A 20,839-nucleotide genomic window follows, 5' to 3' on the forward strand; every position below is an offset into this window, starting at 1 on the left:
CATCATGCAATGAACAGACCTGGGTTCAAATAGTGCTGGATTCCTTTCTATTTGCATTTGATTGAGCCTGACAGGCGTGCCAGATGGGCGGGGTTTGCACTTTTGCGACAATTCCGTTGGTTCCATTGCTCCAGGCCAGCTTGAAAGAAAACAAACAGTTTGAACCTTGGTCTGGTGATGAGCTTGGTGATTTATAAGAAGAATGTAGACCACAGCCTCATGACTAGAGGGATGGAGAGTATGGAGGTCAAAGGTCTGATTCACATTGGCCATGAACCATCTGCTGTGTGTGTGTGTGTGTGTGCGCGTGCGCGTGCGTGTGCGTGTGTGTGTGTGTGTGTGTGTGTGTGTGTGTGTGTGTGTGTGTGTGTGTGTGTGTGTGTGTGTGTGTGTGTGTGTGTGTGTGTGTGTATGCGTGTGTGTGTGTATGCGCGTGTGTGTGTATGTGTGTGTGACAGGGAGCAGTTGGTAACAGAACAGGCATTAGTTAGTTAGTGGTTTCATGCAGCTATGATGCATCAAAGTGGGTGATTACTCAAACCTCTAAGCCAAATGATGTAGTACTCATTCATGCTTTTCACTAGGTAGACAGACGCCTAAATAGTCTGCAATGCCAAAGAGAGCGTCTGTCTGTACAAGTTGTTATTTATGTCATGAAAATGATCAAATACTGTTATGATTATTTAATAGCAGACAATGATGGAAGATCAGATCAGGTTATGTTCTGTTCGTATGGTTTCATGTTATCCTCAGTATTATAGAGTTGAGTTGAGTACTTCTTGATGAAAAATTAGTACTGTTTGTTTGGCAATGTGATGCAGTTCTCCCAGTATGGCCAAAGGGGATACACACTCTAATTATATAACTTAGACTCTGGACAATGTTTTGAAATATATTATCTACATGAGTAAAAGTCTTGTGGGTTTTAAGTTGAAAGACTTCAATTAAATGAAAGTTGAATGAATAGTTGAATAACAGTCTGAGAATGTTGTTTTACCTAGCATAGTCACTATACTGGTCAAATAGCACTAACATATGGTATATTATAGAAGCGTTCTGGACACTGTCGTCTGTATGCTCGTCACCCTCTATATTCCCTGCAGGGTAGGATCAATTCCATGTCATTTCCAGTCAATTCAGGAAGTACAACGATTCCAATTGTAATTATCTTCCAATACTTTTCGATGAGGAACAATTGGAATTGGAATTTGGTTTACTTTCTGAATTGACTAGAATTTAAATGGAATTGACCCCAACCCTGATTCCCTCTATTCAATATAATATGCAGGGGTCCAATACATGTCATGGAAAACTGACATTGCTGTAGTGGTTGGAAACGCCTCTCTGTGCTCTTGTTTTGAGAGACAGACATCCTGTGGAATAATAGAGAGCATGGCTAGAAATGTGCCATGTGGGAGATGACAGGAAGTGGGCCCGTTCCACTGCTGGACAAATAGGATTTAATCTCTCTCGCCAATTAGTCCATCAGTTCAATGCCAGATCAGATTATATCCACCAAAGTTATTTAATATCATTGTCATCGACTAGGCATGAGTTTGAATTCTAACAAGGTATAAATGTTAGTACTTTTGAATAGTGCATGCATGACATGGCCAGTCTCTTTGAGATAGAAATGTAATTACATGCTAGCTATATGTTTACAGTCCATGTTCTGAAATGTTGTCTTTGCACTGTCAAATGCAAGTACCACACATGAAGTACCTGTCAGAAAAAATACATCTATTTTATGTTCTATTTAATATTCTATTTTATTCTATTTCAAATCAAATCAAATTGCATTTGTCACATACACATATTGTTAACGCAGGTGCAGCAAAATGCTTATGTTTCTAGCTCCAACAGTGCAGTAATACCGAACAATACAAAACAATACACACATCCAAAAAAGAAAAGGAAAGAAATGAAGAACTATCAGAATGTTGTATTTCATGTTCTATCTGTGTACAGACCCAGCCTCCAGCACGGACATTCTATGCCACATGATGCCCTTCTACAGTTATGATGTTCCCCACACGTGTGGTCCCGACCCCAAGATCTGCTGCCAGTTTGACTTCAAAAGACTTCCTGGTGGGCGGGTCAGCTGTCCCTGGAGGGTCCCCCCTCAGCCAATCACGGATGGAAACGTACAACAGAGGTGACCAATTACATAGAAATGGATTGAGAATGATATACTGTATTATTATAATAATAATAATAATCTATAACCACTGGACTTGGCTGTGAAATACAAAATTCAAATTACAAAATCTTTATTGTCCCATTGGATTTACTTGGGGCAGGAAATTGTCTTTGGCTTGAGGCTCACAGTAAAAAAAAAAAAAGTATTTCCTCTCCCTGGTACAGAACATTTTTTACAAACACTGGTTTATGTGGTAGACAGACAGTCCACATTCTCTCCATGTTGATGGTTTTATGGTGTCCTCAGTGTGAGGGTGTTATAGACAAGGATCAAACACGTTGTGTGAACAAGATAAGACATTGACGCCACTGTAGGATAATCTGTTGTGCTAATAGGAATTTCAGATGGCGTCTGTTTTTCTAACAGAAGGCTCTGATGATAATTGGACTTTCTGATTCAGTAGCAAATCCAAGAGGAACTTGTTTGCACCCAGTGTTCCCTTGGTGTCTGATTGCACAACATGGCCCTAACAGATAGCGGCAGATGGACAAGGGTTGGACTAGAGAATAGGCATTGAAAGTCTAAAAAGTAATATATGGAAATACACAAGCAACTCCTTTCCACATACACACACACACACACACACACACACACACACACACACACACACACACACACACACACACACACACACACACACACACACACACACATATGCATTTTTGTTGACAATTACAGCTTAATATGTCATGAAAAATTGTGACTCCGTTGTAGTAAGTCAACTCTTTTTCCCCAAATCCCAAGGGTTCAGATGCTGCTGGACCAGTACAGGAAGAAGTCCAAGCTGTTCCGAACCAAGGTGGTGATGGTCCCCCTGGGGGACGACTTCCGCTATGCAGAGGCCTTGGAGTGGGACCAGCAGTTCCAGAACTACCAGAAGCTCTTTGACTACATGAACTCTCATCCAGAACTACACGTCAAGGTCTGACTTGTGACTTGGGTGTAAGGTTTTGATGCAGCGCATAATTGGAATGACTGATGCCCGATAGTGTAATGGTGTGTTTCGTTGGCTCCCTAATTCCTGCCCTTCTTGATTTTTTTGTGTGTGTCCAGCTATTGCAATGGAACACTGCTCTCAATAAAGCAGAAAAGTAAACTACCCTGCAGCATTGATAGATCTATTTTCAGTTTGCCTCTCAGGTACTCTATCATAAACCTGCTTTATATTCCAACTGACCTATTCTGTTCTAGGCTCAGTTCGGCACCATCACGGATTACTTCAACGCTCTTCGTAAATCGGCCATAGACCCCGGTCACGCTAGTGCTTCTTTACCAGTGGTCAGCGGCGACTTCTTTACCTACGCAGACCGAGATGACCATTACTGGAGCGGCTACTTCACCTCCCGACCCTTCTACAAACGCCTAGACCGCATGCTGGAGTCACACCTCAGGTAGAAGCACATGCAGTTCCTTTTCTGCAACTTATTTGTCCTTGTTTATTTCTTATTTCTCATTTTCCTATTTGCAACTTATTTTTACATTTCAGTAATCATCCAACACAGATGACATTTCTTTTGTTACAATGAGTACAGTTTCAACATAGAAAAGTGAATCACCTTCAGCACCGGATTGCATGTCTGGTTAAGGTTGCAGGGTACACGAGGGAATTACAATTCAGCTGTCAATTGGCCAAACAACAGACCAGACATCATAGATGATTTATTTATCTAGACTAGAGTTGTTGCTGGGAAACAGCCAAACCACAAGGCTTGGTCTATCTAGAACTAAAGTATGCTAATATATATGTTTATATGCCATATATACAGTTGAAGTCAGAAGTTTACATACACCTTAGCCAAAGACCCATGAGCTGAAAGAAATAAAAGCTGAAATAAGTCATTCTCTCTATTATCATTCTGACATTTCACATTCTAGAAATAAAGTGGTGATCCTAACTGACCTAAAACAGGGAATTTTTACTGTCTTTGGCTAAGGTGTATGTAAACCAAGCCAAGGCTTTCGACTCTGTCAATCACCATATTCTTATCGGCAGACTCAGTAGCCTCGGTTTTTCGGATGACTGCCTTGCCTGGTTCACCAATTACTTTGCAGACAGAGTTCAGTGTGTCAAATCGGAGGGCATGTTGTCCGGTCCTCTGGCAGTCTCTATGGGGGTGCCACAGGGTTCAATTCTCGGGCCGGCTCTTTTCTCTGTATATATCAATGATGTTGCTCTTGCTGCGGGCGATTCCCTGATCCACCTCTACGCAGACGACACCATTGTATACACTTTCGGCCCATCATTGGACACTGTGCTATCTAACCTCCAATCGAGCTTCAATGCCATACAACACTCCTTCCGTGGCCTCCAACTGCTCTTAAACGCTAGTAAAACCAAATACATGCTTTTCAACCGATCGCTGCCTGCACCCGCATGCCCGACTAGCATCACCACACTGGATGGTTCCGACCTTGAATATGTGGACACCTATAAGTACCTAGGTGTCTGGCTAGACTGCAAACTCTCCTTCCAGACCCATATCAAACATCTCCAATCGAAAATCAAATCAAGAATCGGCTTTCTATTCCACAACAAAGCCTCCTTCACTCACGCTGCCAAGCTTACTCTAGTAAAACTGACTATCCTACCGATCCTCGACTTCGGCGACGTCATCTACAAAATTGCTTCCAACACTCTTCTCAGCAAACTGGATGCAGTTTATCACAGTGCCATCCGTTTTGTCACTAAAGCACCTTATACTACCCACCACTGCGACTTGTATGCTCTAGTCGGCTGGCCCTCGCTACATATTCGTCGCCAGACCCACTGGCTCCAGGTCATCTACAAGGCCATGCTAGGCAAAGCTCCGCCTTATCTCAGCTCACTGGTCACGATGGCAACACCCATCCGTAGCATGCGCTCCAGCAGGTGTATCTCATTGATCATCCCTAAAGCCAACACCTCATTCGGCCGCCTTTCGTTCCAGTACTCTGCTGCCTGTGACTGGAACGAATTGCAAAAATCGCTGAAGTTGGAGACTTTTATCTCCCTCACCAACTTCAAACATCAGCTAGCTGAGCAGCTAACCGATCGCTGCAGCTGTACATAATGTATTGGTAAATTGGCACACCCATTTTCACCTACCTCATCCCCACAGTTTTTATTTATTTACTTTTCTGCTCTTTTGCACACCAATATCTCTACCTGTACATGATCATCTGGTCATTTATCACTCCAGTGTTAATCTGCAATATTGTAATTATTCGCCTACCTCCTCATGTCTTTTGCACACATTGTATATAGACTCCCCTTTTTCTCTGTGTTACTGACTTGTTAATTGTTTACTCCATGTGTAACTCTGTGTTGTCTGTTCACACTGCTATGCTTTATCTTGGCCAGGTCGCAGTTGCAAATGAGAACCTGTTCTCAACTAGCCTACCTGGTTAAATAAAGGTGAAATAAAATAAAATTTAAATAAACTTCCGACTTCAACTGTATATATGGCATATAAACATATATATTAGCATACTTTAGTTCTAGATAGACCAAGCCTTGTGGTTTGGCTGTTTCCCAGCAACAACTCTAGTCTAGATAAATAAATCATCTATGATGTCTGGTCTGTTGTTTGGCCAATTGACAGCTGAATTGTAATTCCCTCGTAGGGAAAGGTGTCCCTCCGCTGACCACTGGTAAAGAGGCACTAGCGTGACCGGGGTCTATGGACGATTTACGAAGAGCATTGAAGTAATCCGTGATGGCCTCCTTGCTCGCACACGCTTTTTCAGTTCTGCCCACAAATGTTCTATAGGATTGAGGTCAGGGCTTTGTGATGGCCACTCCAATACCTTGACTTTGTTGTCCTTAAGACATTTTGCCACAACTTTGAAGTATGCTTGTGGTCATTGTCCATTTGGAAGACCCATTTACGACCAAGCCTTAACTTCCAGACTGATGTCTTGAGATGTTGCTTCAATATATCCACATAAATTTCCATCCTCGTGATGCTATCTATTTTGTGAAGTGCACCAGAAAAGTAAACTACCCTGCAGCATTGATAGATCTATTTTCAGTTTGCCTCTCAGGTACTCTATCATAAACCTGCTTTATATTCCAACTGACGTATTCTGTTCTAGGCTCAGTTCGGCACCATCACGGATTACTTCAATGCTCTTCGTAAATCGTCCATAGACCCCGGTCACGCTAGTGCCTCTTTACCAGTGGTCAGCGGAGGGACACCTTTCCCTACGAGGGAATTCCAATTCAGCTGTCAATTGGCCAAACAACAGGCCAAGCAACATAGATTAATATTACACTTTTTTTGGTTACGACATGATTCCATATGTATTATTTCATAGTTGTGATGCCTTCACTATTATTCTACAATGTAGAACATAGTAAAAATAAAGAAAAACTTTTGAACAAGTAAGTGTTCTAAAACTTTTGACCGGTAGTGTATGTTGTTTAAGATAAGGGAGGACACTTTTTTTATGAGCATTGCCTTATTTCTGTTACCGCATATTGGTTGGTCCAGGCTGTATCACATCCGGCCATGATTGGGAGTCCCATAGGGCGGCGCACATTTGGTTCAGCGTCGCCCGGGTTTGGCTGGGGTAGGACGTCATTGTAAATAAGAATTTGTTCTTAACTGACTTTCCTAGTTAAATAAAGATTACATTTAAAAAAACATTTGAAAAAATTATAATGACTGTCATTCATATTCCATTCACCAAGCTCAATGTAACGTTGATATGTTTAGCGTACCTCATGATACTCATGAAGTTGCTCCAACCTAGCTTACGAATGACAGTACATACACTACATGGCCAAAAGTATGTGGACACTTGCTTGTCAAACATCTCATTAGAAGGTCATGGGAATTAATACGGAGTTGGTCCCTCCTTTAGTGCTATAACAACCTCCATTCTTCTGGGAAGGTTTTCCACTAGAGCAGGTATTCCCAAACTGGGGGTACGCACAATGCCGTCGGGATACACCAAATAAAAATGTGATTCACATTTTTTTTTTTTTTTTTTTGTAATCTTCACATTTTCAAACAGTCCATTGATATTTTCCAACGCGGTTATACATTTGGGTGAGTTTTTTTCTCTCACCTGAGGAGCCTCGTTTCACTGCCAAAAATAAAATTGAACCATCTCGTGTTCAACGAAATAACAACATTATGTCAAATACAGGTAGCCTCGTCAAATAATTAATATCCAATCACGTTAAGTGTTACTCTCTCACGGGAATTCCACTAACGGTCCGTATGTAGCCAAACGTAGCTGCTGTGCATTCCGCTTGCTCTAAAATGTATAAATGGTTAAAAAAAAGCAAGGCCCGTGTCCAAACTGTGTCAGTAGTACGTCTACTCCCAGCAGTATGACACCTGCACCTGTCGACGACACAAGTTGTTCTGCTTCCACGAGCACATCCCATGCTAGCATCAGTAATTTTACATTTGTCTTTAACCCAGCTAGCATAGACAGTGACAGTTGTGAATCTGATGCAGCCGAAGAGCTACTGCCCCCTTACCTGGGAAAGCACTGAACAACAGACAGAGACGTTGGACCATCGAAGAGGCGCAAATAAGATGAGAACTACATTGATTTGTCATTCACTTATATAGGTAACAGTGCCTTTCCTCAGCCACAGTGTGTTATATGTGCAAAAGCACAACTCAACGAAACCTTCACTTTTGCGTAGACATTTAGAAACAAAACATGGCAATTTGAAAAATAAGCCACAGGAGGTTTTTGAGCGAGAATTAAGACGACTTTTGAGTAGTAAGACATGCATGAAAGCAACAGATACCATTAATAAGAAGGGGCTAGAAGCGTTTTACATGATGAGCTACCGAGTGGCTAGGACAGGCAAGCATCATACTATTGTGGAGGACTTAAATCTTCCTGCTGCAGCGGATATGGCTGGGACAATGTTGCGAGAAAAGGCCCGAAAAACAATACAGACAATGCCTTCATCAAACAACACTGTTTCAGCCTCCCGAGTGACCCAGTTGTCTAAGCCACTGGATCGCAGTGCTAGCTGTGCCACTAGAGATTCTGAGTTCATGTCCAGGCTCTGTCGCAGTCGACTGCGACCGGGGGACCCATGGGGCGTCGCGCAATTGACCCAGCGTCGTCCAGGTTAGGGGAGGGTTTGGCCGGCAGGGATGTCCTTGTCCCATCGCACACTAGCAACTTCTGTGGCGGGCCGGGGGAACGCTGACATGGTCACCAGGTGTACAGTGTTTCCTCTGACACATTGGTGCGGCTGGCTTCCGGGTTAATTGGGCATTGTGTGGCTTGGTTAGGTTGTGTTTCAGAGGACACACGGCTCTCGACCTTCGCCTCTCCTGAGTCTGTACGGGAGTTGCAATGATGAGACACGACTGTAACTATCAATTGGATACCATGAAAATGGGGTTAAAAAAATCACTGTTTCACGTTGTGTCAGTGCCAAGAGATGATTTGAAACAAGTACTGTTTCGTATACAAGCCAGTGAATTCTATGCATTACAGCTGGATGAGTCAACAGACGTGTCGGGCCTGGCACACCTCCTGGTATATATCCGTTACGTTTATGGGTTAATTAAGGAAGACCTCTTCTGCAAACCACTGAAAACCAGGACAACATGAGAAGATAGTTTTAAAGTACTGGACAGCTTTGCGACGTCACCACTTGAGTACACTGCAGCATCCACCAGGAGGCTCTTGCAGCCAAATCAAGCAGCAGCTGATATCTCAAAGTGCTGTACAGAAACCCAGCCGAAAACCCCAAACAGCAAGCAATGCAGGTGTAGAAGCACAGTGGCTCCCTAGAAAGGCCAAAACCTAGGAAGAAACCTAGAGAGGAACCAGGCTATGTGGGGTGGCCAGTCCTATTCTGGCTGTGCCGGGTGGAGATTATAACAGAACATGGCCAAGATGCTCAAATGTTCATAAATGACCAGCATGGTTAAATAATAATAAGGCAGAACAGTTGAAACTGGAGCAGCAGCACGGCCAGGTGGACTGGGGACAGCAATGAGTCATCATGTCAGGTAGTCCTGAGGCATGGTCCTAGGGCTCAGGTCCTCTGAGAGAGAGAAAGAAAGAGAGAATTAGAGAGAGCACACTTAGATTCACACAGGACACCGAATAGGACAGGAGAAGTACTCCAGATATAACAAACTGACCCTAGCCCCCCGACACATAAACTACTGCAGCATAAATACTGGAGGCTGAGACAGGAGGGGTCAGGAGACACTGTGGCCCCATCCGAGGACACCCCCGGACAGGGCCAAACAGGAAGGATATAACCCCACCCACTTTGCCAAAGCACAGCCCCCACACCACTCGAGGGATATCTTCAACCACCAACTTACCATCCTGGGACAAGGCCGAGTATAGCCCACAAAGATCTCCGCCACGGCACAACCCAAGGGGGGGCGCCAACCCAGACAGGAAGATCACAACAGTGACTCAAGCCACTCAAGTGACGCACCCCTCCTAGGGACGGTATGAAAGAGCCCCAGTAAGCCAGTGACTCAGCCCCTGTAATAGGGTTAGAGGCAGAGAATCCCAGTGGAAAGAGGGGAACCGGCCAGGCAGAGACAGCAAGGGCGGTTCGTTGCTCCAGAGCCTTTCCGCTCACCTTCCCACTCCTAGGCCAGACTACACTCAATCATATGACCCACTGAAGAGATGAGTCTTCAGTAAAGACTTAAAGGTTGAGACCGAGTTTGCGTCTCTTACATGGGTAGGCAGACCATTCCATAAAAATGGAGCTCTATAGGAGAAATCCCTGCCTCCAGCTGTTTGCTTAGACATTCTAGGGACAATTAGGAGGCCTGTGTCTTGTGACCGTAGCGTACGTGTAGGTATGTACGGCAGGACCAAATCAGAGAGATAGGTAGGAGCAAGCCCATGTAATGCTTTGTAGGTTAGCAGTAAAACCTTGAAATCAGCCCTTGCCTTGACAGGAAGCCAGTGTAGGGAGGCTAGCACTGGAGTAATATGATCACATTTTTTGGTTCTAATCAGGATTCTAGCAGCCGTATTTAGCACTAACTGAAGTTTATTTAGTGCTTTATCCGGGTAGCCGAAAAGTAGAGCATTGCAGTAGTCTAACCTAGAAGCCAAGAGAATGCCTGACAGGTCGAAAGACGTGTTGGACACTATAGTGAAAATGGTTAACTTTGTTTAAGCAAGGCCCCTGAACTCTCATGTATTTTATGCACTATGCAATGATATGGGCAGCGACCATGTAACGCTTTTACAACATACAGAAGTGAGCTGGTTATCAAGGGGAAAAGTATTGACACGTTGTTTTTATAATTGAGAGACGAGCTTAAAGTTTTCTTCATTGACCATCATTTTCACTTGTCTGACCGTTTGCATGATGATGAGTTTCTCACACAACTGGCCTGTCTGGGTGATGTTTTTCTCACCTGAATGATCTGAACCTAGGATTACAGGGACTCTCCACGACTATATTCAATGTGCGGGACAAAATTGAGGCTATGATTAAGACGTTGGAGCTCTTCTCTGTCTACATTATTAAGGACAAGACACAGGTCTTTCCATCATTGTTTGATTTTTTGTGTGCAAATGAACTCAAGTTTACGAACAATGTCAAATGTGATATAGCGAATCACTTGAGTGAGTTGGGTGCACAATTACGCAGGTACTTTTCCGAAACTGATGACACAAACAACTGGATTCGTTATCCCTTTCATGCCCTACCTCCAGTCCACTTAACAAGAGAGCCTCATCAAAATTGCAACAAGCGGTTCTGTGAAAATGGAATTTAATCAGAAGCCACTGCCAGATTTCTGGATAGGGCTGTGCTCAGAGTTTCTTGCCTTGGCAAATCACGCTGTTAAGACACTGATGCCCTTTGCAACCACGTACCTATGTGAGAGTGGCTTCTCGGCCCTCGCTAGCATGAAAACTAAATACAGACCGTGTGTGGAAAATGATTTAAGACTGAGACTCCCGCCAATACAACCCAACATTGTAGAGTTATGTGCATCCTGTCAAGCATGTCCTTCTCATTAATTCACCATTTTTAAAGTTATATTTGTAAGATGGCTGAATAAAGAGCAAAATTATTGATAATTATTATATTATTATTTGTGCCCTGTCCTATAAGAGCTCTTTGTCACTTCCCACGAGCTGGGTTTTGACAAAAACTCACACTCATTCTTATGTTTAATAAATGTTTTGTATAGTGTGTGTGTGGCAGGCTTACATTGATGGCAAAAAACAACATTTGACAGTGCGCTGACCCTGGTACTAGAGGGGTATGCAGCTGGACGTTGAATGTTTGAAAGGTTACGGGACTATAACAAGTTTGGGAACCACTGCACTAGAGCATTAGTGAGATTGGGCACTGATGTTAGCTGACTAGGCCTGGCTCGCAGTTAGCGTTCAAACTCATTCAATGGTGTTCGATGGGGTTGAGGTCAGGGCTCTGTGCAGGCCAGTCAAGTTCTTCCATACCTGATCTTGACACACATTTTCTGTATTGACCTCAATTTGTGCAGGGGGCATTGCCATGCTGAAACAGGACAGAGCCTTCTCCAAACTGTTGCCACAAAGTTGAAAGCACAGAATTGTCTAGAATATCATTGTATGCTGTAGCGTCTAGCCGGAACCATGAAAAACAGCCCCAGACCATTTTTTGTTCTCCACCAAACTTTACAGTTGGCACAATGCATTTGGGCAGGTAGCTTCAGCACTTGTCGGTCCCATTCTGTGAGCTTGTGTGGCCTACTACTTCACAGCTGAGCCGTTGTTGCTCCTAGACATTTTCACTTCACAATAACAACAATAACACAATAACATCCTATGACGGTGCCACGTTCAAAGTCACTGAGCTCTTCAGTACAGGCCATTCTACTGCCAATGTTTGTCAATGAAGATTACATAGGTGTGCTTGATTTTATACACCTGTCAGCAATGGATGTGACTGAAATAGCCGAATTCACTAATTTGAACGGGGGTCCTACATACTTTTGGCCAAGTAGTGTATGTGCACAGGTCGAGAGAAATGTGACAAGACATTGACACAATCAATACTGTCTTGCACAATCTTACCTGCATCTAGCTGATCTAGGGTGTAATAATTAGTCTAACAGTTGCAAACGAGAGTTTCTTTTGGACAAATTCATGTATGTTTATCCCCGTTTTGTTCCATTTAAGATTTTTTTTAAACAACAGAATTAACGGAATGAATACACCCCTGATCATACGCAAAGACAGTTCATAGCAGCCACATTCAAACAGCATGATCCTTTTGATCGTTGGATAATTCCTTCTCGCATCTACGCGTTCTCCTCCTCTCACCTTTTCCTTTCGCTTGTGGACTTCAGTGCACAACACATCAGTTGTCTGTAACCAGGCAAAAAAAACTTTCCAAGCCAAATCTTCATATCATAAACACTAACCGCTACACAAAGCCTACATCGTGGTAACCATATTAGTTAACGTCAAGTCAACATAGCTACCCGAACTAAAGTGTTCGTAACCCCGCTACAATCATGCAGTACAGTGTACTGTTAGCAAGCAGTTTAGCAGTTTCACCAGCGGGCTCTGGTGGCAATAAATTCATTCAACCAAGAGCTTACCTTGACTTGGAATAGTTCCCGTGTTGGATAGCCATAGCCAGCTAGGTAACATTACATCTCTCTCTGTTGGAGTAGGCTAAACTCTCTAGCTGCATTTGCTCAGTAAATAAGTGAAAGTGAAAAAAATCCGAAATATAGCTCGCTCTCTCTCTCTCACGCGTGCTTCTCCTTAATTTTTGAATAAAATAATTAGTTCAAAACTGTTCGGCTATTGTCTTTCTCTCTCTTTGAGTCAACTACTCACCCCATTTTATGCACTGCAGTGATAGCTAGCTGTAGCTTATGCTTTCAGTACTAGATTCATTCTCTGATCCTTTGATTGGGTGGACAACATGTCAGTTCATGCTGCAAGAGCTCTGATAGGCCTGGAGAACGTCCTCCGGAAGTTGTCATAATTACTGTTTAAGTCTATGGAAGGGAGTGAGATCCACGAGCCTCCAAGGTTTTTTATTGAAGTCATAAAATAAAATAGATCAGATATACAGTGTTGCCCATTATCAGCAACCATCACACCTATGTTCCAATGGTACGTTGTGTTAGCTAATCTAAGTTTATGTCACGTTCTGACCTTTATTTCCTGTGTTTTGTATTTAGTTAGTATGGTCAGGGCGTGAGTTGGGTGGGCAGTCTATGTTTGTTTTTCTATGATTTGGGTATTTCTATGTTTCGGCCTAGTATGGTTCTCAATCAGAGGCAGGTGTCATTAGTTGTCTCTGATTGAGAATCATACTTAGGTAGCCTGGGTTTCACTGTGTGTTTGTGGGTGATTGTTCCTGTCTCTGTCTTTGCACCAGATAGGACTGTTTTGAGTTTTCACATTTCTTGTTTTTTGTAGTCAGTTGTTCATGTGTACCTTAACGTATTAAAAAGAACCATGGACAATTACCACGCCGCGTATTGGTCCTCTGATCCGTTTATAAGGAAATTCATTACAGTTTATAATTTTAAAAGGCTAATTGATCATTAGAAAACCATTTTGCAATTATGTTAGCACAGCTGAAAACTGTTCTGATTAAAGAATTAATAAAACTGGCCTTCTTTAGACAAGTTGAGTATCTGGAGCGTCAGCATTTGTGGGTTCAATTACAGGCTCAAAATGTCCAGAAACAAAGAACTTTCTTCTGAAACTCGTCAGTCTATTCTTGTTCTGAGAAATTAAGGCTATTCCATGCGACAAATTGCCAGGAATATGAAGATCTCATATAACGTTGTGTACTACTCCCTTCACAGAACAGCGCAAACTGGCTCTGACCAGAATAGAAAGTGGGAGGCTCCGGTGCACAACTGAGCAAGAGGACAAGTACACTAGAGTGTCTAGTTTTAGAAACAGACGCCTCACAAGTCCTCAACAGGCAGCTTCATTAAATAGTACCCGCAAAATACCCGTCTCAACGTCAACAGTGACGAGGTGACTCCAGGATGCTGGCCTTCTAGCCAGAGTTCCTCTGTCCAGTGTCTGTGTTATTTTGCCCATCTTCATCTTTTCTTTTCATTGGCCAATCTGAGATATGGCTTTTTCTTTGCAACTCTGCAGCAATGCTCCCCATCCTACCTGACAGAGCTTGAGCGGATCTGTATAGAAGAATGGGAGAAACTCCCCAAATACAGGTGTGCCCAGCTTGTGGCGTCATACCCAAGAAGACTTGAGGCTGTAATCACTGCCAAAGGTGCTTCAACCAAGTACCGAGTAAAGGGTCTGAATACTTATGTAAATGTCATGAATCAGTGTAGATGAAGAAGAGGAGACAGGTTAAAGAAGGATGTTTAAGCCTTGAGACAATTTAGACATGGATTGTGTGTGTGCCATTCAGAGGATGAATGAGCAAGACAAAATATTTAAGTGCCTTTGAATGGTGTATGGTAGTAGGTGCCAGGCACACCGGTTTGTGTGCGTCAAGAACTGCAACGCTGCTGGGGTTTTCACAGTTTCCTGTGTCTATCAAGAGTGATCCAGCCAACTTGACACAACTATGTGAAGCAATGGAGCTAACATGGAACATGGGCCATCATCCATGTGGAACGCTTTCCACATTTTGTTGTGTTACGGCCTGAATTTAAAATTGATTACATGTTGATGCTGTGTCACTGATCTCGACATACCCCACGATGTCAAAGTGGAATAATGTTTTTAAATTATATTTTTTTGTAATTAATTAAACATGAAAAGCTGAAATGTCTCGAGTCAATACGTATTCAATCCCTTTTTTATGGCAATTCCAACACAACACATCACTGAGTACCACTCTTCATATTATCAAGCATGTTGGTGGCTGCATCATGTTATGAGTATGCTTGTCATCAGCAAGGACTAAGGAGTTTTTTTAGGATGAAAAGAAAAAGGAATAGAGCTAAGCACAGGCACTGGGAGACAAATTCACCTTTAAGTAGGACAATAACCTAAAACACAAGGCCAAATATACACTTGAGTTACTTACCAAGAACACATTGATTGTTCTTGAGTAGCCTAGTTACAGTTTTGACTTAAAATCGGCTTGAAAATCTATAGCAAGACTTGAAAATGGCTGTCTAGCAATGACCAACAACCAATTTGACTGAGGTTGAATATTTTTTTCATAATAATGTGCAAATATTGTTCAATATAGGTTTGCAAAACTCTTAGAGACTTACCCAGAAAGACTCACAGCTGTAATTGCCGATAAAGGTGATTCTAACATGTATTGACTCAAGGGGATGAATACTTATCTAATAAAAATATATTAGTGTTTTATTTTCCTTTAATTTAAAAAAAGGTGACATTTTTCTTCCAATAGGACATTACACAGGATTGTATAGATTGTTGTATTTAAACAAATGAATTACAAAAATTCAATCCATTATAAATGGAGTAATGGGTAAGTAATGGGTTGTGTTTACTTTCTGAAAGCACTGTATATGCTAATAAGTGAATTAAACAAATGCAAATGTAAATTAACAATTGCTTTAATTGCTTCATTTTTTGTGTGTAGAAGAACAAGCTGTAGGATGAAAAATAGCTGCGTTTTGGCACGGGTACAGCCGACTAGCCCTAGCTAACGCTACCTAGCTAACACTATCTTACAAATCGATACTTGGAGTCAAAATATCGATAAAATATAGTCCAAAATAATGTTGCGATATGTAACTTACCTCCCCCCAATACTGCTGTCACCTTGCCGGAGGGTGTTAACCCCCAGCAGGTGCAACCAAGCCAGACAGGTTGAAGGGTAGGAGGCAGACCAAGCAGTCTCTGGCCCTGCAGGTTGGGGGTTGTGCATGGGGCTAACTCCCCCACCACATAAACAATAACTTGCTACAGAAACCTTTACTAAAGAAAGAAACAGACTGGATCAAAGGCAATGACCCAGGGGATATCTTCTCTCTCCCGTGACTGAAGGATAAAGGCTAGTGCTAACTTAAAAGGCATTCAAGTCAAGTCTGTCTGGTCAGTGTTTGAGGTTATTAGATGGTGGACCATTAGATTGGCTTTTATTTCTTGCTTCATCAACTGTAAAACACTTTGGAGTGAGAAGACCAAACTTGAATATTTTATTGGATCGATACTTCAACATTCATCAATACGCAGGAGTAGTTGATGAGAAACATTTCATAAAAAATGTAAATGAAAGTTTTTAACAATCCTATTATTTTAATCAAGCCTTTCTAATCAGGCCCAGTTGGAGATGTGGTTCTTATTCAAGGTTAATTTATGGTCTATCTCAGTTGCTTCAAATGTAAAAATAACAATTATCTGTTTAATGCACAGTGGATTAGTTTCATCATGTCTTTGATTGGGTTACAGTATTCTTTATTTGGATTCCCGTGAACTGACACCTTGGCAACCGCTAGTCTTCCTGGTATCTTCTAGTCAAGTGTTTCTTCTACAACTAAAAGTACCAGGTACCCAAACTTCTGGCCAAAGTTTTGCTACTCTCTACTGACACGGTGTTTACACCTGTATTCTCAGCAGGTATTGATTTCCTTTGTTTTGACTGTTCAGATAAAGGCATAATCTTACTGGATCCCTGGTGTGAGACAGTCAAGGTGGTCAGTGCAGGAACTAAGCACACAGAGATGACTGTGGATAAGAGGTCTGTCTGTCTGTCTGTCTGTCTGTCTGTCTGTCTATCTCCCTGTGAGCCCCCACAGACAAAGCCCTCATTACAGACCAACCTCCAGACCCCCCACATACACATATCATCTCACACACCATTACCCAGAGCAGAGAAATACCAAGTGAGAAAAGTTCCAGCAGGGAAATACCATGCGAGAAAAGTTTCAGCAGAGAAAGAGTTTAAGTCCATTTGAACTTTGAATCTGTTCTGTCCTGCTGAGGTCTCAAGATTGTCTAAGCGTCTATTGTTATGCTTGAACTTCATAACAGAAAGGAGTTTATGTTAGATTCAGTATACCAACAGATACTGTATGGATGGATTCGTGCATTGTCTTCAAACACATGACTGTATTTGCATTTGATGGTGTCTAAATATAGGGAGGGAAATGGGTAATCACAACAAAGTCGTTAAATTAGTCTTAGTACTCAACCGGTGACTGCTTTCAAGCTGCAAACAAGACTGTGCACAGTATGTGTATAGATGTAGGTCTGCCTGCTCTCCTCTTCAATTCTCTTAAAGAGTTGTTCCCTTCAAAGTCATTGTCTTGTTCTGTAAATATGTCTTTCTCTGTGAAAGGAGGCAGCACTATTGGCTTTGTACATGGTATGTTTGGGTCAGTCGCCTCAGTCTATTATTTTATGTGACAAGCTCTCAAGATGTAGTCAGTGCATTGAAATCCTAGGGCTCCCCAGTCCTGTTCTTGTTCAAAGACTTAGAGATAGGTAAATGATTGTCCTTAGATTGATCAAATATTTTGGTTTTCGCGTTAAAACATGATTTTCTTAGAGATCTACCACAAACAAGAGGTGTTGCTCTGCCATTGTCAATCTAGAACAATCTAGATGGACACAGTTAGACACATAGGACATAGTACGGTGATCAAGATGCACAATCAAATATCGAGAGAAAAAGCAGTAAACAAGTTACACAGCAGTAAAAAACTGGCCTATGACTTTGAGTGCTTACATTGATTCTCTCAGTTCCATCCCTCAGCTCTATAAACAAGTGGCAGGGCTTCCACTGGGCTGAAACAATCTCAGAATTATAAATTGTAACACTGGTTGTCTCTGATTCCCTGATAGCAACTAACAGTTAGTTTCACAAGGCTGGAGCAGTTTAAGAAAAGCCTCATCTGCCAGCTGTTTTCCTTGATACTTTAGGGATAATGAGAAAATCTCTATTTTGTGAGACGAGCAGCTAATTTTTCATTGCTGTAGCTCGGGGATTAAATGGGTTCAATAACACAAGCTGAGACTCTGATTGCAAACAAATACTGGAGATTTCCAACTGTAGTCAATTTGGAGTACTTTACTTATCTCTTGGTCTGTGATGAACCCCTATATCAACAACTATTTGTCAATTAGTGAACATGGGTCGTGTTCAGGACTGCACAATGTTTTGCAACAGTATTTTTTATTTTTTATTATTGGTCAAATTCAGATTCAAATGACATGGCATCTCACCGTTTAAAACATTTCAGACACAACCCATGTCTGTCTTTGTCTTGGTGCCATGGAAAGGAAAACTCACGTGAAGAAAATAACTATTCCCTTTGTCTGTCCTTCAGGGCAGCTGAGATCCTTTACTCCCTGACCCTGGCTAATATTCAGAGGTTTGGGAAGCTGAATGATTTCCCAGCTGTGGAGAACAACAGACAGCTCACTGAAGCCAGGAGGAACCTGGGCCTGTTCCAGCATCATGACGCCATCACAGGCACCAGCAAGGACATGGTAGTGATCGACTACGGTACCAGGTGTCACTCTGGTTTATGACTTTTATTTGTTTTCATCGTCTTATTTGATTGGGAGAGATGCAGTGTAGACATGGACACACTGATTAATCACGAGTTAAAGGGATTGCACTGACATGGTTTAGTGATTATACTGTATTCAGCGTTGGGACGTAGACATTGGTTGAATGAAAGTGAAACACTATTTGACTCGGAGCTTTGACTGCTTTCCTCTGGGCATTTACTAAAAACAATTCTCTCTTCTCAGGTTGTTTCATTCCATTTTGAATTTGAACCAAGTGATTGTCAACTCCGCTCACTGGCTGGTGTTAAAGGACAAAAGTGCATACAGTCACAATCCGTCAAAAGCCTTTCTTCAAATGGTGAATAAAAATAGCATTGGTGTTTTAATTTCGGTGTTGAAACAAGGGTGTTGGTTGTGCATAGCAACATTTTCAGATTAGTAGAGTGATTTTCAAAGGGTTGATGGTGGTGGTACAGGGAGTGAAGTGCATATGCAGTAACAACCTTTTGAAGTGTTTATTTACCATACTCTACCTTCGACAAAATCCCTCAAGCAGGCACAACATCAGGATTTTAATATGCAAATTGCCCCGGCAGGAAGTCAACATCAATTTTCAGAGAAATGTAACCTCTTCCACTTCGTTGTTTTGCTACAGCAGCTGAAAATATGCTTGATATGAATCTCACTCACCCCAACCTAATGAAATTTGTATTGGGAAGTGAATGAGCCTTAGACGCTTAAATAGCTTCTCAATTCCCAAAAGCGGCAGCCAATACCACAACAACAAAATTAAATACATTTTTCAAATGTGTCTCAAAGAATTGAAAATAGTCTGTGGACTGTGTGTTGGTGTAGCTACACCAGATGTGTTATTTTGCAAATCAACTCAATCTCATGCAAATTTCTCTCAGGATGACATCCAGCCTTCTCAAGATGCCCTGCCTCAAAAAAACGTTCTGAAAATCAGCTCACAGCCTAGGTATGTCGCTGTAAAAATATTACTCCCTTTTCCCTCACAACATTCTGGCTGATATTATGGCCCCTTATGACCCCACATTCCAAATATGTCTTAGAGAAGTATAGGAAGTTATAGTCTGGTCAGGTTGAACAGTTTTGTCTGGATATGTGTCTGTACTTTCAGACTTATCAGATCAAAACATTAGCAGCTTGTACCAACAGATCTTTTCCCCCCAGGTCTGTGGTCATCTACAACCCCACGGAGCAGGACCGCACGTCAGTGGTGACCGTGTACGTGAACACGCCCCACGTGTGTGTGATCACAGACCACGGTCACCCTGTCCCCGCTCAGGTTAGCGCGGTCTGGGATGACTCCACCACAGCTTCCACAGAGGCCTTCCAGGTATGAGTGTCTGTTACATTGTTTTGTTATCAATTATTTTTGTATATCCTTTATTTATCCAGGATAATTCCCTGCATCAATTGTTATTTTATTAAGCTTCAAATTCAGATACATTCATGAATGATAATATGAGTATCAGGTAGTATCAGGCAATATCAGGTAGTATCAGGCAGTATCAGGTAATATCAGGCAGTATCAGGTAATGTCAGGCAGTATCAGGTAATATCAGGCAGTATCAAGTAATGTCAGGCAGTATCAGGTAATGTCAGGCAGGCAGTATCAAGTATTAACACGCAGTATCAGGTAGTATCAACCAGTATCAGCTAATATCAGGCAGTATCAGGTAATATCTGGCTGTATCTGGCAGTATCAGGTAGTGAGGCAGGCAGTATCAGGTCATATCAGTCAGTATCATGCAGTTTCAGGTAGTATCAAGCCGTATAAAGCAGTATCAGGTAATATCAGGCAGTATCTGACAGTATCAGGTAATGTCAGGCAGGCAGTATCAGGTATTATCACCTAGTATCAGGTAGTATCTGGCAGTATTAGGTAGTAATGTAGGCTGTATCAGGTATTATCACACAGTATCAGGTCATATCAGGCAGTATCAGGCAGTATAAGGTAGTATCAGGCAGTATCAGGTAGTATCATGCATTATCAGGCAGTATCTGGCAGTATCAAGTAGTAAGGCAGGCAGCATCATGCAGTATCAGGTCATATCAGGCAGTAAGTATCAGGCAGTTTCAGGTAGTATCAAGCCTTTTCAAGCAGTATCAGGTAATATCAGGCAGTATCTGACAATAACTGTCAGTATCAGGTAGTAAGGCAGGTAGTATCAGGTATTATCAAGCGGTATCAGGTATTATCACGCAGTATCAGGTATT

General features: G+C 42.1%; 1 protein-coding gene across 2 annotated transcripts in view; it reads left to right on the forward strand.

The window, feature by feature from the left end:
* LOC118391493 (alpha-mannosidase 2-like) overlaps positions 1 to 20,839 on the forward strand; it is a 74,852-nt gene that overhangs the window by 20,199 nt on the left and 33,814 nt on the right. For both annotated transcript variants that reach the window (XR_004827150.2, XM_035782945.2), the window contains exons 7-13: positions 1,969 to 2,155; positions 2,945 to 3,122; positions 3,392 to 3,591; positions 18,409 to 18,594; positions 18,839 to 18,953; positions 19,507 to 19,574; positions 19,790 to 19,955. Coding sequence is in view for 1 of the 2 variants with exons in the window: in XM_035782945.2 (XP_035638838.1) it covers positions 1,969 to 2,155; positions 2,945 to 3,122; positions 3,392 to 3,591; positions 18,409 to 18,594; positions 18,839 to 18,953; positions 19,507 to 19,574; positions 19,790 to 19,955 (1,100 nt within the window). In the remaining variant the exon portion in view is untranslated. The remainder of the gene's footprint in view (positions 1 to 1,968; positions 2,156 to 2,944; positions 3,123 to 3,391; positions 3,592 to 18,408; positions 18,595 to 18,838; positions 18,954 to 19,506; positions 19,575 to 19,789; positions 19,956 to 20,839) is intronic.

The sequence above is a fragment of the Oncorhynchus keta genome, chromosome 12 (assembly GCF_023373465.1).
Source record: "Oncorhynchus keta strain PuntledgeMale-10-30-2019 chromosome 12, Oket_V2, whole genome shotgun sequence".
Taxonomy (NCBI): Eukaryota; Metazoa; Chordata; class Actinopteri; order Salmoniformes; family Salmonidae; genus Oncorhynchus; species Oncorhynchus keta.